Genomic DNA, 21,046 nt, shown 5'->3' with positions numbered 1-21,046 from the left:
TTTTAAAGTCAGCAGCTCTTTTATTAAGACACAAAACACAAAGGTTGGACTTGAAATCTGAAAACACCTAACTGAACTGGGGAAAATACCCCAAATCAATAATCGGCTTCAAAGCAAACAGACTGCTTCTACCACCAGTTGCTTCCCCTCTTATCGAGGACATGCTCCATGTTGACGTGCTCAGACGTGTCCAGCTTGATGTCATACTTGGCCAGGATCTTCATGATGGGCCTGATTTTCAGCCACCACTGTGTCTTCGGGATCCGATGCCTGCAGTGAAGCGAGAGGAGAGGGATCGGTCACTATTCTGGCTGATGCTCTGCTCAGTAGAGTGCGTCTGTTTAGTTATCAGCTGCGTGGCATACTCAAAGTCTGTGTCATCTTTCAGATCAGCAATAGGCTGGAAGGTGAGTCCTCTCTTCCTCATTCCCAGGACGCAGGCAGAGTTTGGTGTGTTGGCAAAGATATGACCTAAAGAGCCCACAAAGTCAAACGGTGAATCCATCACCAAACTCCTTCACGTGTACCTAAATAAATTAGAATATTATCAAAAAATATTTGATAGTCTCACTACAGTAAGAGTAATTCATTCCAAGTGTTTATTTCTATTTATTCTGATCTTTAAAGTTTTCCAGGAAGCAATAACATCCCATGAGATGGATGGTCACCACGTCCCAACATGGCAGCAAGGAGGTGGTGGAGTCATTTTTTGGACCGAAATCATGGGGAGAGAGCTGTTAACATGTAATTCAGTCTGTTAAGATGTTTTTGATTTTAATAGCTTTTGATTTTACTACATGTGACCACTTGATGCTGCGCATTCAAAGAATGACCATTAACAGTTCTTTATAATCCATAAAATGTTTAGAAAATCTGCTGTGCATAATAATTTGGAACAGTGCATTTTGAGTTTTTTATTTTTGGAAAAAAAATACTGTTCTCATGGGGAACTTTGATTTATATTGATTTAATTTAAAATTTGATTTGTACTGTAATAGTTCATGACTTGAAAATTATACTGACCACCATTTGCATTGACCATTTAAGAAAATCTGAAAAAATATCACTTGCATAACAATTTGGAACACTGTGTAGTTTTAGGTACCTTCCCTGTAGCACTCCTTGAGCTTCTCAGTCAGCCAGAGAATAGATTTGGCTCCCATCTTTGTTCCAAAGTTTCTGTCAAAGGGTGTCGGAGTGCCACCCTGCAGTTGGAAGAGGACAATTGACATTTAGTAACTTAAAAGAGAAGAAAATGTTTTGACTGCATTTTGATTTTCATCTGACCTGCTGCATGTGTCCGAGAACATTCATACGGCAGTCAAAGATTCCTTTGCCTTCTTCAGAGTAGAGGTTGTAGAGGAAGTCTGTGGTATAGTTAGCATTGCAGTTTTCATTCCTGGTGGGAGAGAAAAAGCAGACATTTGAAGGAAACACAACTCAGGACTCAACAAATGGAGAAGAAAGGACATTTAGATTAATATGTGGAGGGAAGGCTTTGGCAATAATTTTAGAAATTCAGTGACAAGTAATCTAAAAAGTGCTCCTGAATTCTCGTTTTGGACAAGTTTTTGTCACTTAACTCTCTTCTGTCCTGCAGCTGAAACAACATACCTGAGAATCAAACCTCTCTTCACAGTCGTCTTCATTTTCTCCACAAGATGCACTACATTTGCCTGTAGTACAATTTTAAACATCAGAGGATTAAAACATGTTCCCTCAGTCTAATTATATTGTTGAAAAATAAATCAATGTGCATGAGCTGATATACAATTTTATGCTGCAAGCATGTTTCTTTATGGATTTAAACTCACTGTCAGGTCCTTAATGCTGAATTTTTCCTCAAATATGTAGGCGGCGTCAGCCCCAGCAGCCAGGCCTGCCATGGTGGCCAGGTACCCACAGTATCCACCCATGGTCTCGACAATGAAGACGCGGCGCTTCGTTCCAGCAGCAGACTGCTTGATTCTGTCGCAGGTCTGCATGGAAAGCAAACCAGGAATGTTTCAAGCTATTCGTTTGTTCTCAAATATGTAATTATTTTTGTCGCTTCACTACTGACGGAGGTGATGGTGTTCAGGGCAGTGTCCGCGCCGATGCTGAAGTCGGAGCCTGGGACGTTGTTGGAGACGGTGGCGGGGATCACCACAAAGGGTATGCACAGCTCTTCGTATTGTTCTCTGGCCTGAAGCAGCTCCTGAGCGCCAACATAGGCCTGCAGCAGAGAAAGATCTTTTTACTATTTGGGTAAAAGTGTCAATTTATTGCTTTATTGCTTGTGAAAAATATACAGACACAGATAAAATAACATCTACAAAGCCTTTGACGTACCTCAAATCCACCAATAATAACCAAAGCATGGATGCTGAATTTGGCAATGTTCAAGCTGATGTTCTCCAAAAACTTTCCTGGCAGAGTTCTTCAGGGAAATATACACATATTTATCTGTATAAATAAATGCTTATATAAAATTTCACAGCATCATTACAGTAACACTCTTTCACCTCTTGGTGCCCAATATGGAGCCTCCTTTTCCAGTCCAGCCGGACACTGAATTCCAGTGTATGGGTTCAATCTGCAGTCAGACAATATGACCATTGTTTAAACACTAATTACCAAAGGAGCATCACATAAAATATAAAACAATATTTAACCGCCAAAATGCTTACAGAAAGAGACATTAAAGGACATATCAAAATTAAGAAAACTGCATTATAAATGCAACTATGGATCTCTGTCCTAAGAAGAGTGAAGCATAAATGCAGTATTTCTAGTCACTGTAAGTTATAAATTTGGTTACGTCTACAACATGGCCACTGTTACTTTGTCTTTAAATATCTGTATTTCCAAGGTCAAATCTATGCCTTTTACGCTCTAGACGAATGTTTTGCGACTAACCAGGTGTTAGAAATGATTTTCATCACTTTAGAAGATGTCAAAACAAATGAAACAGATGAGCATTAATTGACTAATCTAAACTGCGAGTCTGTGTCGCCTTGCAACAGGTAGACAACCTCTCTGCTTCTCGCCCAAGGACCGCTGAAAATCCCATGACCCTCACGACCCTGCATGCATAAGTGGGTATAAGATTATAGATGAATGGACATTTTATGTCTACTTGCATTAATATTCGCAGAAAGCTGTGATATAGCTAAGCCTAAGATTATTAATATTTCTGACAGAGAAATAGGAAATGAAATTGGCACGTCTCAAATGATAGTAAAGCTAAAAGGAGGATGAATTTTTTGCATGTTTCCAAGTCCTTACGGTTGAAAGGCTTTCTTGCCATCACCCTTAACTTCATCCACAGAGTTTTATTAAATACACATCAAGATTCTGGCTGGGCTGCCCCAAAGGTATTAATATTATTTCCAGTCAGAAGAAATGTGTGTAAAATGAAAAACATTTTTTAAACCTAAATCAGTCAGGCATATGAATAATTTTGGGTTCAATTGTAAATAATTTGATTGTTTCCTTAGCATTCTAGATGCTTGCATTTCTCCAATTCTTTATCATTTATAACTGATCGGTTATTTCTCTTTTAATTCCTAATCATCTTACTTGTAAAATCAGTATTTTTGGTTTTGTGTGTCTGTTTACTTGCTTTAATTATTTCCTATTTTTATGATTCCATTGATTTAAAGTCTGTCCTGTTTTAAGCTCACTAAAGCTCCTTGTGTTACCCTTCACTGTATAAAAAGTGCTTCATAAACCAATTTGATGGATTTTTTTCCTTTCCTTTATTTATTTTTTATAAATGTCTAAAGCACAGATATTAACAATAAACAGGTACCTTTCCTTGAACCAGACCATCAAAACCTTCATGGACAACAAACATGGAGTGGCCCTGGATGATGCCCATCCTCACCGCTGCTCGGACCGCAGCGTTCATCCCGGCGCAGGGAGCTCCGACGTTCAAAATGGCCACGTTGATGTTGCTCTGCCAAGAAGAAAACGAGCCCAAGTGTTGGTCATAAACATTGTACTAATCAAAAAGTAGCATTTGGAGTCTAGTACGAAATTAAGTAAAAAGGAGGCTCACCTTCACATCTGGAGGATTTATGTGCGCCAGCAGCTTGTACGTGTTCCAGTTATTTTCAAAGCTCCTGCAAATGGAAAAGGTTCATTTCTGTATATATATTTTTTTTTACTGATTGGACGTGAGAACATCTGAACAACTTATTATGAAGCTGAAAAAAAATGCTCCATTTCTATGTATTTTTTTCTATTTCATGCACAATTCTATTAACATTAAATGACATGCTTTCCCCTGAGCTTGATAGCGTCTTCAAATCGGCCCGCAGCCATGGCAGCAGTCACATCTTTGGTCTGGAAGACAAAGAACATGTTCACGGGAAAGCTGAAGAAATACCTCTTTGTAATGCTAGTGAATAATCAGCAGGAGCTGTAGATAGAAATACTGATACGTGCCACTTGGACACACTCCATGAGGGGCAATCTGACTGCCTGGTTCCCAGACAGACTGACCACACAGGCAGGAGTGTCCGGCTTGGCCTCCAGCAGCGCCATCACCGCCTCCACACCCATCCTGCTGGCCTGAGTGACGCACAAACATTCACATGAGCACGTTTGTGTGAGAACGGGTAAACCTGCTGATATCCGAGACAGCCACCAGGACTCTGTCGAAAGCAGACGGCGTTCCCCCTCTCTGGACGTGTCCGAGGATGGTGGTGCGGGTGTCAAAGCCCAGCCTTTCAGTCACCAACTGGAGACGGATGAATGTGCAACTTTTTCAACATTGTGTCAGACGCAGTCAGAGTAACGTCACACAGTCAGAGTAGAGGAGAGAGGAGCTTCACCTTTTTGATCTGGTCTGATGTGATCGCTTTGCCGTCTCTGGAGATCGCTCCCTCGGCCACAATGATCACATTCAGACGAGAACCCCGAGATCTTTGCTAAATGATATAAAATAATTAACAAGACACCTGCACATTATGAAAAAAAGTACTTTTCTTCACATTTACTTTTCTTATTTTTCTTCCACTTTCCAATTATATAGTTAGTACCTTGTGTTTGTCTATCATATCACAGTGAAGTTGGTAGTTGCAGCAGGATGAAATGTAGAACAGTTTCCAGGGGTGTGAATATTGTTGCATGGCACTTTATGACATCAATAGCAAATAAAGAAACTTACGTCTGCCAGCCTCCTGCACAAGTGGTTCTCCCAGCCGTCATCCGGTGGCATCTCTGGAATGAAAACCCAGTCGGCTCCACAGGACAGAGCCGACACGAGGGCCAGATATCTGCAGCCACGCACCAACCAAAGCAACAATCAGAGCAGTGGTCTCCATTGCACATAAAACAAACAAGGAAGCATCAAAACAATAAATACGCTTTAGACAATATTACTGCAGTTTTGAATGACAAGAGGAGTGTGGTGTGGTGATAGAAAAGAAACCTCTAGTAACTGATGGCTTCATCAGTTATTTCTAAAACTAAAGTAATAGTTTAATAATTGGAATTAAACCATTACTTTAGTTTCTAGAAATTCCAAAATATAGTATATAAGATGATTGAAGTACTTGAATTCAAAGTACTACCATTTAGGTTCTAGGAGCACATAAATGTGGAATTGAAGTATGAGAAACTGACCCGCAGTGTCTGCCCATCACTTCAAGAATAAATGTCCTCTGGTGGCTGCAAATAAAGACAAAATATTGTATAATATTTTTTATCATTTATTTTAATGACCTGAAACATTTTGATGTGGTGAAAAAAAAAATCAAAACAGGAGAAACTTCTAAAATACTTTAAAAAAAAAACAGCACCGTTAACTGTTTAAATTTGTATTATATATATATAAAATACATCTTTCATTAAAATTTGTTCAGCCACTTCTATTTTTCTCTCACTTGAGATCTAAAAGGCAATATTGCTTTGTAAATTGTATTTCCTGAGAGGTGTACATTTCATTTTCTGGTTCTCGCTTCTTAAAAAAGAGAAGTTGCACAATCCTGTCTGACCTCTGCGCAGTGGTAGTGATGGCGTCCACCACCTCGACGATGCGATGGAGGGCCGAGTCAGTGCCAATGGTCATGTCAGTGCCGCAGAAGTCGTTGTCGATGGAGCCAACCATGCCGACAATGTTCAAATGGGACGACTTCTTGGCTTCCTCCTGTGTAATCTTCCCTTAAGAAAAGAAAAACGCTGATCTTAATGTCTGCTGTCCAAATATGCCTGTCTAGATATCATGGATCCTATCAGATCTTACCAGTTATAGCTTATTTATTTATTTATTTACCATCTTTGAGCAGGCCAGCCAACAGGTCGCCCCACTCTGTCCTGAACTCGTTGGCTCCACTCAGACTGCCATCTCCCCCAATCACACACAGGTTGGTGATCCCGAGCTTCACCAGGTTACAGGCCGCCTTCATACGGCCCTCTACGGTTCTGAAGTCTTTGCAGCGGGCGCTGCCGATGACGGTGCCACCCTGACACAGAGAGAACCTGCTTCATTGTAACTTTCACATTGACATTTGCAATGGAAAAGGCCTAAATCCATAGCTAGTGATGTCACGTGGTCTGTGGACCAATGACGATTTAAGCTTGAAGGTGACTTGTCACATCCATCCAACAGCTAACTATCATCAGGCCTTCACAGATGCACCGAAACTGAGTATCAAGTTCAAAAGCCTCTCAGCTGGAGCAGCTAAAAGGTCATGTCAGACAACTGAGCTTTTTTCAGGTACTCGGTTGCGAACCTCCTCCTGTTCTGCAGTCAGTGTCCAGCTACATAACCCTTTTAGAACCATAAATTAAGATACTAGAGAGGCTCTCTATTTCTTGGAAAGGTTTGATATAGAGAGAAATTTCTTAGGTCCTAAGACTGTACAACCAACCCATATCATCACTCTACCACCACCATGCTTTACAAATGGTTTTTGTGAAGCACAGTGAACCCAGGATGTGGTGAATAATTAAGACACAGATGGGATCAATCAAGGGGTAGACAGCAGGCACTGAGAGTGAACTGAACACAGACACCTAAAATAAACACACAGAAAAAACAAATCCTCATTATTACCAAATATTAATGTTTTTTTTTTTCAACTGTGCAGGAAGAGTAAAGGGATTGGTGATAGGTAGTGTGTTGTTTGTTCACTTAGCTTGTTAATGTAACACAGAAGTGGAGTGTTTGCCAACAACAGACAATAACTGGGATTAACCTGGGTCAGAATGTACTGGTCATTACTGATTCTCCACAAACTGCAATGTAAAATGCAATTTTGATCCATAGCGTGACTTTTACGACCACTAAAAACAGTGAATTTGGATGGACAGACAAATGAATTGGATAAGCCCGTCTCACGTTAGCTTCTTTTTAAACGGGCAATTTTGTTTGCAGAGACTTTAGTATCTATTTTATTTATTGATTGAATTGTTTTGTACATTTATTTTTGATATTTAAATTTTCTTCCAGTTCCAATGCTAAGCGCTTATTAGAAATAAAATTATATTGAGCTTAAATGAAAGTCCAGAGTTTTTCAGACCACACATCAATCTGTGTGCTCATTAATGTATGCTGGCCCTTTAAGGAAATACATCTTCAGCTCTTTTTGACAGACTATGCAAACATCAACCTGGGTGACTTTGCATAAAGTGGGGTTGCTGCGTGTCACTCACCAGCTGAAGCATCATGGACACGCTCTCCCATGTTGCTGGCCGAATATGATCCCCTCCATCCACCAGGCCTTGGTAACCCTGCATCCCACTTAAACTGTTATTTTTTTTTTAATATAGAAAACACACACCTCAGTGTTTGTTTGACACATGATAACCAGAAAGTGCATACCTCATGAACAAAGAAGACTTTGGCTCCGGTGTAGAGACCCACTCTGACTGTGGCTCTCACCGCAGCGTTCATACCTGAGAGCCACAAACAGTTTCATCTGTGATGCTTGTTTAATTCACAACACTGATTCTCCCTCAAGCTAAACAATACGAAATCTCAGCCTGACCTTGACCTTTATGTGAGTTAACCTTCATCTTAGCACCGCAAGAGACAAAAATAGCCTCAGATCAAAGAACAGGAGCAGGGTTCAGGGGACTCCAAGTCATGTGCGGCTTCCGTCCCTTGGATGTCGTGGCGCTAAAGGCCACTGTGAGAGTTTGTGTTGTGACAAGCAATGCGGCATGTGGCGGCTCTTGTTTCAGCAGACAGCAGCTGAAGGATCAGTGGGCGTTTCTTTTCTCCATACCAGAAAAAGGTCAACGTCACTAAAATTAGCCCCAAAGGAGTGAAAACTAAGGAAACTGATTTGGGCCAAAGCAGGCGAATCAACACAAAAAAGACTGATGGGTGGTGAGGAATACGAGGACAACAAAGCATCAGGCAGTTGAGTGAGTTTTAGGCAGATGTGGAAGGAAAATAATCCAAATTAAATGCAAGTTAATGCAGCACCTCATTTTACGATTTCAATTTAAAACGTCAGGATAGAATAATCTATGAAAATGACACCTTCAACAATTAGGATGGAGTGATGTCACAGTTTATCAAAATTCATGTTTTCAAGCAAATTTTGCAGCTAGATGTCCATATAAATCAGTCATGTGTTACAAATTGCACAACAGTATCTTAAGATTCCCAGCTCTAATAATTTGCTTCCCAAAACAAGAAACTTCATTTCAGATTTCCTCTCACACACAATATGAAGGAATATGCTGTTTGAGTTACTCTGTACTAATTTTGTGTTTTATAGGTCATTGCAAAGGTGAAAATAAAATCATAAGAATTTTGCTGCTCACCTTGAGCATCTCCTCCTGACGTCAGCACAGCTATGGACCGTCCAACGCCCATCGTTGTTGGATCCATGGCGGTATGAAGGTCCATGGACATGTTTTACAGGAAGATGGCTGTACTAGGAGAAGGGGTGACAGGATGAGAAAAAGAAAAAACCTGAATAGTTCTTCTTAAACTCTCTGCTTCTCAGGGGAATCACGAGAGACGGCTCAGGCTTTATAGAATACCAGTTCTATTCTTGCCCCTCCCTCTGAGACCTTCACCACTTACTCACTCATACAGCCAAACTAAATATAAGCAGGACCACAGAGGGCAGCTACACACAGAGAGACATAAATCACAGTGCAATAATGCACTTCGTCATGAGGTATTTTCCATTAACACACCAGTCTAAAGAAATTGAAGATACCATTCAGACATTGATTTTGTTTTTCTCCCTCATCAATGGAAAAACAAAGATGAGTAATGTGAATTATTATTGCAGGATCTCATAAAACACACACTAAAGGAAAAACGACCGATTCTGTTTGCTGGGTATTTAAGTTGATGGCATCAGAAAAGGTTCAATAATTCCTTGGATCAGCTGGTACTGGTCAACATAAAGGCAGATGACTGGCTTGACATATTTTAGCTTCCAGCATATTTGAATCAGAATCAGCTTTATGAGCCAGGTTTGTTCACACAAACAAAAAAATTTGACTTTGGTTTCACTTTGCTCTCAAAAAAAAAAAAAAGGAGATTTAAATTAAGAAATGTATCCATATGCCTGCATGGATACATTTCTGGTGTTTTTTTCACATAACAGTCAGTTGCCCTGACTTCAAGGTAAAAATTTAGCAGTTTATTTCCAGAATGTGCGAGTTCTGCAAAGATGCGAGCTTGCCCCGTTTCTGACCCCAGAACTCCTGGATGGAGGGGAGGTCAGCCCTGATGAGCCTCTCTGGAGAAGAGCTGCAAAGTGTTCAACACGGTATGTGTGAGTTTACTCCCTTGACACTGCTGTGGATTGCCAAACAGGAAGAAAGGGGTGACAACAACAGTGATTGTTGGATTGAATTTATACAGTGCTTTTCTAGTCATGCAGACCACTCCTGCACTTGACAATAGAGTCACACTCAGCCAATCAGCGACTGGATTGCAAGATGGCTCCTCTTGTACAAAACCCTGGTCATTGACTGGAATGATGCTGATGTCCAGAGTTCTACAAGAGACATTGCTGGGGCTCTAAAAAAATCTTAATAAAACACATTAACCAGACTACATGGTTTTTATATTAATGTGACTATAAGCGATCACCCAATATCAGTACTGGATGCTGTTATGAATTGCAACACTGTGGAATAGTATGACAATGTTGAGCATGACCCAATATTTCTTTGTTCTTCACCATGCTCATCTAGATCAATATCACTTTTTGGCAGCAGGGGCTGAAAAGTCAACTGGCCAATATCTATTCTTTAAATGAAGAGTTAATGAAAACATGATATATATATATATTCACTAGTTGAAAATAGGTTTTCAAAGATTATTACTGGACATGCTTATGCTATCTTGTGGCAATAGTTAAAAATATTTTTTGTGCAAGAGTAGCCACCGACTTAACCAGAATCTGAAACGTGCCAGCAGGTAAAACTGATTCAAAGCAGTCATCTTGGGTTTCAATGGGGCACGCTGATGTTGTGATGGAGTAAAATTACAACAGACAAGAATAAAAACACCACAAACTACAAAAGTCCCCAAAATAACTCTTTTGTGCCCTATGTAATACCACCAGAGGCGGAGGCCTTAATATATAGATTGTATGGATTAGACAAGATTTACATGAAAAAGAAAAACTAATAACAATGAAATGCCCAATAATTGATGAACACCTAAAGTGAGTTTGATTGATTACCAGGACGTCAGACCAGCATACAAGTTAGGATGAAGGCAGTGTTGGAAGCCTTCATCCTAACTTTTATGTTTACACATCTCACAAACTGCCAAACAAAAAAAGAAAAGAAAAGGAAAAGAAACCAAAACAGAGAGAAGCAGTCACGACCCAGTGGAGTCAAACACCTTTCTTCCCCCTGCATAAATATTCCAGTGATAAATGTAAGTGGCTTGACAAAAATTAAAGAACAGTTAATTTTGTTTTTGTCAGTTTTTTTTTTTTTGTCGGTTTCAAACGTTAAAGACGTTTATCCTTTTAATTTTTTTAACCCCTCTAAAAAAAAGTAAAGGAAAAAAGACAAAAAAACTAATTCAAAATGTTAAATTTCTTCTAACGTCTGACCCAACCTTTCCTGACAGTCGCATCTTTTTTTTTTCACTTACTTGCGATTTTCTTAGCTTTACTTCTTTCGGGCCTCCTTGGATTTAACCGCCGGAAATTAGCGTGCCAGCTGTTGAGCTACGTCATTACCTTCACGGCCTTTGTATGGCAAGCCGTTTGTGTATTTAATCGAGGTCTCAAAGCGGATTTCTGACGTGTAAAAAAAACAAACAAATGAAGGTATTTCCCACGTGGTCTTCCGTGGACAACTGCCTTCACTTTTCTTCCTGTCTAAATAAACAAATAAGCTTTTGTTCATCTTTTAGAATTGACTGTAACTTCACGGTTTAATGGATTTAAAAGCAATCATTTCAAATGATTGTCAATAGCAGTATTTTATGCCAGGTAAGCATGATAAGCGATTCATTTGATCCAGGAGGAATGCATCTAAAAGTTGCAGGACGGTAGCTCTTGAGGACTTCAGCACCACCGCTCTGAACAACCAGATGTCTCCTCCCACTGAGTCCAGTTTCAATTCAAAGGGAATGGTGCCTCTCCACTGTCGCCATATGCTTGATCAGAATGAGGGATTATTGCAGCATCGATGACTGGATACGAAGACAAACCGGACATGGATAAAAATGGATTCTGTGTAACTGGACCTTTGTTTTGCAGAACGGCTTCAGACCACGTTTGTCGTTATATAAAATAAATTGAAGCTCTAAAAATGGTTCAAAAGTAAAATAAATACAAGCATTAAAAAAGTGTTCCAATAAGACATTGAGAAATAAATATTTTATTCTCTGGACATGTTCCGTAGTTTATGAAGACTTTTAGGCTAACACCAGCAAATTCAGAGTATTTTTTTTTTGAACTCTTTACAAGCAAAACCCTTATTTTTAGTTTGGAAAGAAAAAGCAGATATCAGCTCAGTCTGAAACTTCTAAAACATGTCAGATAAAATATTCAAATTCACATAAATAATTAAATTAATCATTTGAGTTTGCAAACATATCAAGGATGTTTGGTTTCTAACTGAATGTCTGTCCATCAGGATTCGGTTCTTTCGGTTTTGCAGCAGCTCTCATCCGATCTGCATGGTATGTTGTCACATGACGCTGTATGTAACGTGATGGAATTGAGATCTATTGACAATCTGTGGGCAATATGCCCTATCATGTAATCATCAAACTTCATAAGGGCAGAAAGAGAAATTCACTACATGAGAGTGAATGTCTAACTCTCTTACTTTTATGGTTTTAGTTATGAAAAGAAAGGAGGACAAATCAGTGTTTTCTCCCATGTAAATGATATTTTTAACCATCAGTTGAATCCAGGTGAGCAAATCAACAAAGGGATGGAAATTACAACAAATACATGTTCCAAATGTAACAAATCTATTTTAATATAAAGTTCATACATATATTTAACAATTCATTAGTAGTAAAGGTCACCAAAAAATGCCAGAACAAATTTTTATTAGCTTTAATAACACCAATAAAATCGTCCACAAACCAAATAGTTGCAGAGAGTGTTGCTAAATTTTCACATTGTTGTCAGAATCCAGGTCATCCCTCATGCTGCGAGTCAATCGGGACAAATGTCTGTAAAAACAAAAAGAAAACATGCCGATATTTAATATTTGCATGTCTGCCGGCACAGAATACAAACATTTATTAGGTATGCATTTCTGGAAATAATAAAAAAATGCAAATGCTAGATAAATCTTACATTTAGCTTAAAATTCAGCAGGAAAGATAAGAAATTTATCAGCTATGTGTATACTGAATGATATACAACAACACCGATCATACAGATGTAAAATGTGGCAGTGAAAAAAAAAAGCTGCTGAATGACTTGAAAGCTATGAAGTACATATTATTAAAAAAGGCATCACAATTTTCCATTGAGCCTAAAATGGTTGGTGAATGTGTGTGTGTGTGTGTGTGTGTGTGTGTGTGTGTGTGTGTGTGTGTGTGTGTGTGTTTCAGGACAAATAAACTCCTGCTTGAGTTTTTGGAAAAGCAGATTCAATTGCTTTGAATCTGCAAAGCAATTAGCATTTTTTAGAAAGATGCTAAAAAAAGGATTTATTTTTTCTTACCTCAATCTCAGGAGATTTTACTACTTTACCACCAAAAGTGGTAGTAAACACAGTTTAAACAGTCATCCTTTCAGTCATATGCTCACCATTGACTCCTCAAAGTGCAAAACGGAGGCCAACGGGTTCCCGCAGCGAGGATGGACAAACTCAGAAGCACCTGAGACAGACACCGAGGTGTAGGTCGCGACCTCCTCGTCCATTCGCAACTCCTCCAGAGGAGGATAACGCTTTCGCAACATGGCCACTGCAGGATTCAGATAGCAAGGCTTCTGAGTGACAAAATCTATCAGACGGTAAAAAAAAAAAAAAAAAAAAAGAGAAAAATATATTAAACTCTCAACAGTAGGCATTATGAGTGATTATGAAATGAATGAAGGGTCAGTGGTACCACTGCGCAGTCGCTGCACGACAGAGTTGCTCGGGTGTGTCGGCTCTGACACGTCGCTCTGTGCAGATGTGAACTTCTTCTGTTCTGATAAAACTTGATCCTGCTGGGCCGACGCTTCCTGGTTCTCAAACCGCGGGGCTCTGATCAACTTTTTACCAGTCGAGAAAAAAATGACAGACTCTCTCGGCGGAGCGTAGAGGAAAGTCTTCGTCCTTTCCACATCCTCTTCGTCGTCGTCGTCACCGTTACGCCTCCCTGTCTCTGCCTTCTGCTCTCTGGGGGGTTCATTCTGAAGAAGCGAAAACAAAAAGAGTTAAACCTTTGTTTAAATGCGCAGAATATCGGCTTTGAATGTGAAATAAATGTCATACAGAGGAAGATGGAACTGAGATCTGCTCTGATTTTGCTGAGGGCTTGATGTCTGTCCCAGTTGTGATCTGGTCATCTTCTGGATCGTCAAATAACTTCTGGACAACTTCCTGCCAACAAACAGTCAGATGAACTTAGTATGAGTACATAGTATGAGTACTGTGTGCTTATTTTCATTAGTGCTGAGCAACATGGCTTGAAAATAGTTGCTAATTTGGAAAAAAAAATTTGGGTAACTTTTTTTTTTATTTAAAAAACTGGATTTTATTTTAATCATCCCTTCAATTCAGTGTTCAAATAAACAGCTATAAAACACTTAAGACGTCCGGACCTCTGAACTATGAAAATTCAAGGAGTAATTATTAAAACAAAAAAAACAAAAACAAAAAAAAATCTAACTTTTTTCAAAAATAAATTCTTCAAAAAAGGAAATCTGGGTAATCAATAAACTCATTTTATCTCCCAGTTAAATTTTTTATGAAATCTGTAATTATTTGTAGTTTTCAAAATGTCAAGTTATGACAAAATATTTCTAGATTTATGCAGTCGCTTTAGTTTGACAACCAATATCAGAAATCGCTTTTATTTTTTAATTGTACTGATAAAGAATCCAACCGCTCCAAACTTTTATGAGACCATTCATCTAAAATCAATTATGTCAACCTATGCTCAACCTGAATGCTGTAGGAACTTCATCTGTAGGATTAATTTCACCGTTTTACCTTCTGACATGGATGAACGATCCTTTTGCAGCTTGCGTGTCCAACGGTGCTGCATAAAGACGGATACCATTTCTGAAAACAGAAGCATCAGCACGGTGAGGCGAAGCTTCCTGAAATACAACCAGACCGACACTGCGAGCAATGTGCGTACAGACCATGGCAGACATGGGCTGATATTTGGTGCTGCGGACTCTCTGTGGAGTCCACTTTGTCTTGGCAGTCTCTTTGAATGCCGCTACTGAGGAGAAAGAAGAAAACTCAGCCACGTCAGGCTGAACAGGACAAAACCGATAGTAAGGGAGCATTAACATAACAATGCTGCATCTTACCATTAGTACAACTGGTTGAATCTGGACAACTTTTCTTAACAGGCACTCGTTGAGCCTAAAAATGAGAACAAAGAAACTTTTTTTTTTTTAAAAGAATTAAATAAGGCAAATGATCAAAAGAAATCAAAGAACCTGGAGTTAAATTACAACAGGAATGAGAATGAGCAGTGATGATATGAAGTTTATTGTGTTCATACAGTGTAGATTGAAGTGCCTCTGCCAGGTGGACACACTGAATTTCTGGACATGGCGTCCTTCACGCCCTCGTTCTGAAGGATGCTCCGCAGAGCAGCGGCGTCGGGCGAGAACGCCACTGACCTCACCGGTCCTGAGAAACGAAAAGAAATGCCAACTGCAGATCACTGACCCGGGAGGAAAGGATTTGAAGACCGCTGACCCAGATCCAAACAAAATGTATAAAACCCAAGAATTTAAAGACTGTATCCTTTTTCTTCTAATGTTAAACTAAGACTAGAGATCTGTGACGAATCACTGAGCGCTGGCGACAAACGCAAATAGCTTTAAGCACTCTTTTTAGGGTTGAGTTTTGTTTTAAATATTAGTCTACGATGTTCAGAGTTACTTGGAAGTATTTTACAGTTGCTTTTCAGCTAGAAGCCATTACGATCTTTAGCTTTTGGTTTTAAAAATGGCATCATACAGTTTATGTATTGCATTCATTTTAATTACTTGCTTTAATTTTTCTTTTCCAATTTAATATTTAGTACTCGTTTACTTAAATATTTCTGCAGCAATCCTCATCTCCTGCTAAACAGCAACAAAATCAACAGTGTGCACTGCATCTGCTGATTGAAACCAAGTATTGATATTTCTGGCAGAGTGGGCAGGTGTCAATTACTTTAAGCACGTCTTCCCCTTCAATCTGTAGGCCATGGCATTACATTAGAGTGATAAATATTTCATCAACCTTATATCTTGTTCTAAATATCTGACAAACTGAATATGTTTTTATTACGTCAGGTATATGACCCAACCATCAAAATCAGCAAAATACAGACCCAATATCTCACATTTTGCCTGAAGAATTCACAGAGCACCAGTTTCAGTTTTTGAGTTGAATAACCAAAATAACTTTTAAATTGTAATCCAACTGACTAAGATCTTTCTTTATAAACTCTAAACCACCAAATATCCGACTATCGAAAACATCTGGTCTGTTTAGTGGCACTGATCAGATGCCATGAGGATTCAATATCAGTGCAATTCAAACTAGTTTCCATGCAAAATGAAGAAAAAGAGACCCCAGAACTTAAATCATTAAAAAAAAAAACACTGTTTCTATGTTGCTTCATTGTTTCTTCAGTTCTGACCTGCGAATGCTCCCTCTTTTTGTTGAGTCTTCTTAACAGACACTCGCTGAGGCTGCAAACAAGAAGAATCATAAAAATGCGCACTATTTCAAATTTCTGAACACCAACCACAAAAATTCAGATGGCAATATGCAGGACTAAGATCAAAGATGTAGAAAAAGCAATAATACATTTCTGAGATACAAGCCAACTCACTAGGTAGTTGTATTGTGTTGAGTGTTTAGGAGTAACAACTGGTTGACTAGAATGGCCTACGCCCCCGTTCCGAAGGAGATTCAGCAAAACCGCGTGGTCTGGTTGGCAGTTCTCACTTTTTTCTGAAATAAAGAGCAATAATTTTGCACAGCTGACAAAGTATAAGAAACAAATAAGAAAACGTCTTCTAGAGCATAAAAAGCCTGTCATAGATCTAGAAGACTGTTTTCTTATTGACAGTGGTGATCTAAAGAAATTGAAAACAGTGAATTCACTCATCTACAAAACAATAGTAAGTTGTGTAATACATCAAATTAAATGTAGCACTTTTAAATGAAAATTTACATGAAAATGCATAGTGAAGGAAACAATCACCTTTTAAAGGATTTGAACAACTGGCCTGTGTGGTCAGTGACACAGTCTGATGAGCAGCTGAAGTCTTTGGCACGTCCAAGGCGACCTCTGGATGAAGATGAGCTTGGTATGACGTAATACCTACATTTTGATTCGCCATCTTACCAGATGTGGATGTAGAATTTTTCAAATGGGCTAAAGTCTTTAATTTTAGACTGGGTTGCCTTGAAATGTGAGTTGCATTTACTACCATCTTTCCAAGGGACTTCCCTGAATTTTTAACCAAATCTTGATGATTACTAGGAGTTTTGAATGAACTGTGTTCAGGCCCATTCCCCTGAGTCCTTGTTTGAGGGGCCGTTAAAGATTCAGAGTTCTCAGTTCCTCTTCTTGTGGTTCTCCGCTGCGAGAAGTTAAACGGTACAGGCCGAGTGCATGCCTTCTTCTTTGTTTTACCCTGCAAGACAAACCCTCCCCCGCCCCCACAAAATTAAAACAATAATCATGACAAGAATGAAATCGTGTTGAATTGAGAAACTTACAGCTAACGGCTTCTCTTCCCACTTGCTGTGGGATTCCTTGAATACAGCGGGGGCCTGGAGTTTTAGGGACTTTGCAAGCACGGGGAGCCGGCTCCCACCTGGCTGCAAAGAAGGCTTTTGACCAGCTTCTCCAGGATCTTTGTTTTCAACACCTTTCTTTGAAAGGTGAAGCAAAGACATTACTTCGGAAAGCTTTGGCTCCGGCTGCTGAATGTTGTGTTCACTCTTCATTCTGTGTGGGAAAATAGTTGGAACTAAAATGTTGCGCTTACAAAATTGCATCTCTGCTTCAACACACATAGTGTAAATAAATATTAACAGAGTAGCAGACATCTGTATAGTTTGATTGCATGCCAAGAAAGCAGCCTTGCCATCTGATTTAGGTGTGAAAGAGCAAGGCACATCTAAAAGTGGAAAGAGTCTCGCTTTCAAAGATTGGTGTTTGAGATTCCTACTCTAAGACCTTAACAGAACGGATACATTCATATCATATTGGATTAGAGGGGACAAGACTCATTTTGCTGGTTCAGTCAATTCTGAAGGCAATTAATTGCAATGGATTTTATTTAAGGGTATCAGGCTAGAGTGATATGAATAGTATTGAAAGCTACACTTTTCATATTTTTATTGTAAAACAAAAAACATGGATTCAACCTTAACATTCCCAGCTGCAAATTACTTTATGATGGCCTATTGCATAAAATTGCTGTAAAATACATTGAAGCTGGTTGAAATGCAACATAATTCCATGAAAAGGTTGAAATATGTATACCCTTGCAGTGCATTATTAATTTCTAGTCTGTCTGCTACTGTTGAGTATTCTAGTGAAAAACTACAACTAGACAAGGATTTTTTAAAAAGTATTCAACATATATAATAGCAAGCATTTTAATCTGATTATGTTTCATAACAACTTTGAAAAAAGACTTCTAGTAACCCTCAACCAAAGTGAAAATTTGCAGAATATCGCCAACTTTCTGCTGCATATCCATCACCTTTGAAATGCATAGTCCTATGCATGACAAGAAAACGTGTTTTGGATAAGTCCCATACAAAATGTTAGGAGGGAAATAGTGAATGAGCGGCCCTTTATATATCTTACCTTCGGAAATCACTGCGGATCTGTTTCTGACTTTGTTGGCGAAGGACTGGAGAAGAACTCATGATGCTGATCGGGGTAAAAAGACAATCTCAAGATCTGAGCGACTAAAAAAGGGAAACAGATTAAAACATTTGAGCAGTAAAGCACAAATAACCGAACACGCCTTTAAAGACAGGGAGTCCAAAACTGTCAACGATAACCAACAAGGACAAAATAAAGAAATACATGGAAACTGCTAATATTGATATACTTATAATGTTTTTTCAAAGATAAACAAATATAGCCGACAGGGCGAACATTAAAGCGAAAACACAAGAAATGAGTGTTGAGAAGAGCCAACTAAAATATTAGCAAACAAAGAGGTTAGCTTTGACCCAAACAGAAAGCTACGTTTAAAGAGCACGCTACACAGCTAGCTGCTGCTGCTGCTTTCAGATACATCTAAAAGGCATATGGTCCTTTCTGAGGCGTTCGAAAAATGAAATAAAACTCTTTCAAAGACAGCTTATTCCTTACTCCAATTTAGTTTGGTTTAAGACGTTTCGTGCTGTTACAAAGCTCCTTCGTTCCGTTCTTTCTGGCTGTGAAAAAGGCCTGTCAACTTCCTGGACCATAAACAGTTTTCAAAAAGCGCGCTTCGTCATTGGTTAAAAGCCGATCCCAAATTGACCAATGGCTGTGAGGGACTTGCAACCGAACAAAGGGCAACCAATAAGCATCGGGTCTTCATAAACAACTCCATGGTAACGGCGATAAGGTTGTTTTACCACGTGACTAGTTTATTTGCCGCGAGACCCATCTCAGATAGATAGATAGATAGATAGATAGATAGATAGATAGATAGATAGATAGATAGATAGATAGATAGATAGATAGATAGATAGATAGATAGATAGATAGATAGATAGATAGATAGATAGATAGATAGATAGATAGATAGATAGATAGATAGATAGATAGATAGATAGATAGATAGATAGATAGATAGATAGATAGATAGATAGATAGATAGATAGATAGATAGATCTATTATTCCTTATTATTTTAAAGAAGCCAATTCTTGCTGATATAAGGTTACCTGTTTGTTAAACAACAGCAAAACAATGTAGGCTTTGAAATTAAGAGTTTTCATCACTGCATCCAGCAGACAACTTTAGATCATATGACATTTAGATATTTCTACCCAGAGGCAATTGGATGACAATTATATAGAAGAATAATTGTAAATTTTAAACATGAAAAAGAAAAGAAAAAACACTGAAAGGAAAACAAATACAAAGTCAGAAAATCAAAAAAAAAAAAACACACACATAGTGGTGGCAGCATCATGCTGCGGGATACTTTTTTCCCCTCTGTTTTACCTGACAGGGCTAATGGGAAAGTGAATGAAGAAGAATGCAGGGAAAGCTTGCTGAAACAGCTTACAATCGACGAAACAGAAAATAATGACATAAATCAAATCTGAAACGTATAATCTCATGACATACAGCACGTTCTTGTTAGGATTCAAGTTGGTGTGAGTGCTCCTCCGAATAGACAATCTTCGTGGGAGCGTTCCGGCAGGCTGACGCACCTGAAGCGGATTTCTGAAATCGGCTGCAGGATTCTTAAGAAGCGGTGGAGCAGCCATTCATCGCTCGATGGTCCCACTTGTTGGTCAGAGTCAATCCCAAGGTTTGCCAAGCCTCACGTTGTCTAAGGACTAAGTTAATCTTTATTGTTTTTTCTCAGATTTTGGATGCTCTGCCTGGATCCAGCTAAGTAACCACGCCCACCCGAACACTGACACCGATCGCCCTCCGGACTAAACGCTCTCGTCTGCCGCCTGAGCCCGCAACCTTCTCGGAGCCTTTGCACCAACGGATCCTACCTCCTCCTCGGCAATCCTCCATCAGATGATCTGTAAGCCCTTCCCTCCACTTCCCTGTCAAGATCCTCTCACTCCCGCTCCTACTAACCTCTCCCCTCTCTAAGCAGTACCTGAGCCGCCCAGCCGCTCCCGAAACCAGAGGACAACTTAGGCTCAACATATTCTATAATAACTGTAAATAAATCTTTGAACCAAAAACCTTCCGGTCTGATGTCTAAACCTGCATGTGGGTAAAGAAACTCAAATCCAGCATGACAGAACCATCGAGCCATGTTGACCCAGCAGGTTCTCACACAAGACCCGGTTTAAGTTCAGCAGAACTCCTAGCCCGCCATGACGCTATGCTTCGCACTTTATTAGACCAGCAGAGTTTCCAGGGCCAGCTGATGGATCAGTTGAGAACCACAGTCTCGGAACTATCACACAGGCTGGAGCAAAACCCTCAGCCTCAAATTACAGCCGGAGCAGCGGCCCCAGTCCTTCCTCCGGGGTGGAGCAGATAGCGGTAGCGGCTTCAGGTGGGTCGCTCCGAGCTCGTGAGATTTCACCCCCGACACCAGAACATTATTCGGGAGAGATTGGAAAGTGTGGAGGATTCATTCTGCAGTGTTCTATTGTATTTTGCAGAGCTCCAGGCTCATTTCCGGATGACCCCGCCAAGATAGCTTACATGATCGGACTTTTGAAGGGAAGAGCCCTGAGATGGGCAGAAGCTAAATTTAGCC

The 21,046-nt window shown here is 39.5% G+C and overlaps 2 protein-coding genes across 4 annotated transcripts; both read right to left on the bottom strand.

The window, feature by feature from the left end:
• pfkma (phosphofructokinase, muscle a) lies at positions 1-11,164 on the bottom strand. The gene is made up of 23 exons (XM_055049673.1): positions 11,078-11,164; positions 8,767-8,879; positions 7,814-7,887; positions 7,645-7,722; positions 6,263-6,452; positions 5,985-6,150; positions 5,614-5,658; positions 5,156-5,264; positions 4,821-4,916; positions 4,634-4,726; positions 4,432-4,557; positions 4,265-4,329; positions 4,043-4,106; positions 3,794-3,940; positions 2,505-2,575; positions 2,332-2,419; positions 2,063-2,215; positions 1,815-1,979; positions 1,615-1,676; positions 1,288-1,399; positions 1,106-1,205; positions 366-471; positions 1-270 (listed from the first exon to the last, which is right to left on the bottom strand). The coding sequence occupies exons 2-23, from the start codon at positions 8,855-8,857 to the stop codon at positions 129-131; spliced, it is 2,343 nt and encodes a 780-aa protein (XP_054905648.1). The 5' UTR covers positions 8,858-8,879; positions 11,078-11,164; the 3' UTR covers positions 1-128.
• Positions 11,165-12,395: 1,231 nt separating this feature from the next.
• troap (trophinin associated protein) lies at positions 12,396-19,080 on the bottom strand. 3 transcript variants are annotated; one of them, XM_055049338.1, is made up of 14 exons: positions 18,968-19,080; positions 18,452-18,517; positions 17,350-17,581; positions 16,829-17,264; positions 16,454-16,575; positions 16,259-16,310; positions 15,125-15,255; positions 14,928-14,982; positions 14,754-14,836; positions 14,599-14,670; positions 13,879-13,986; positions 13,508-13,796; positions 13,206-13,402; positions 12,396-12,619 (listed from the first exon to the last, which is right to left on the bottom strand). In XM_055049338.1, the coding sequence occupies exons 1-14, from the start codon at positions 19,063-19,065 to the stop codon at positions 12,584-12,586; spliced, it is 1,977 nt and encodes a 658-aa protein (XP_054905313.1). In that variant the 5' UTR covers positions 19,066-19,080; the 3' UTR covers positions 12,396-12,583. The 3 variants fall into 3 exon arrangements, with proteins under 3 accessions (XP_054905313.1, XP_054905314.1, XP_054905315.1); XM_055049339.1 differs by having other exon boundaries at positions 14,754-14,833; XM_055049340.1 differs by having other exon boundaries at positions 18,452-18,555; positions 18,968-19,057.
• Between the last annotated feature and the right edge of the window lie 1,966 nt (positions 19,081-21,046).

This window comes from Poeciliopsis prolifica, unplaced genomic scaffold (genome assembly GCF_027474105.1).
Source record: "Poeciliopsis prolifica strain line A6 unplaced genomic scaffold, Auburn_PproV2 SCAFFOLD029, whole genome shotgun sequence".
Classification (NCBI taxonomy): domain Eukaryota; kingdom Metazoa; phylum Chordata; class Actinopteri; order Cyprinodontiformes; family Poeciliidae; genus Poeciliopsis; species Poeciliopsis prolifica.
The sequence above is the reverse complement of the archived record's forward strand: the minus strand, read 5'-3'. Positions and strand labels throughout refer to the sequence as shown.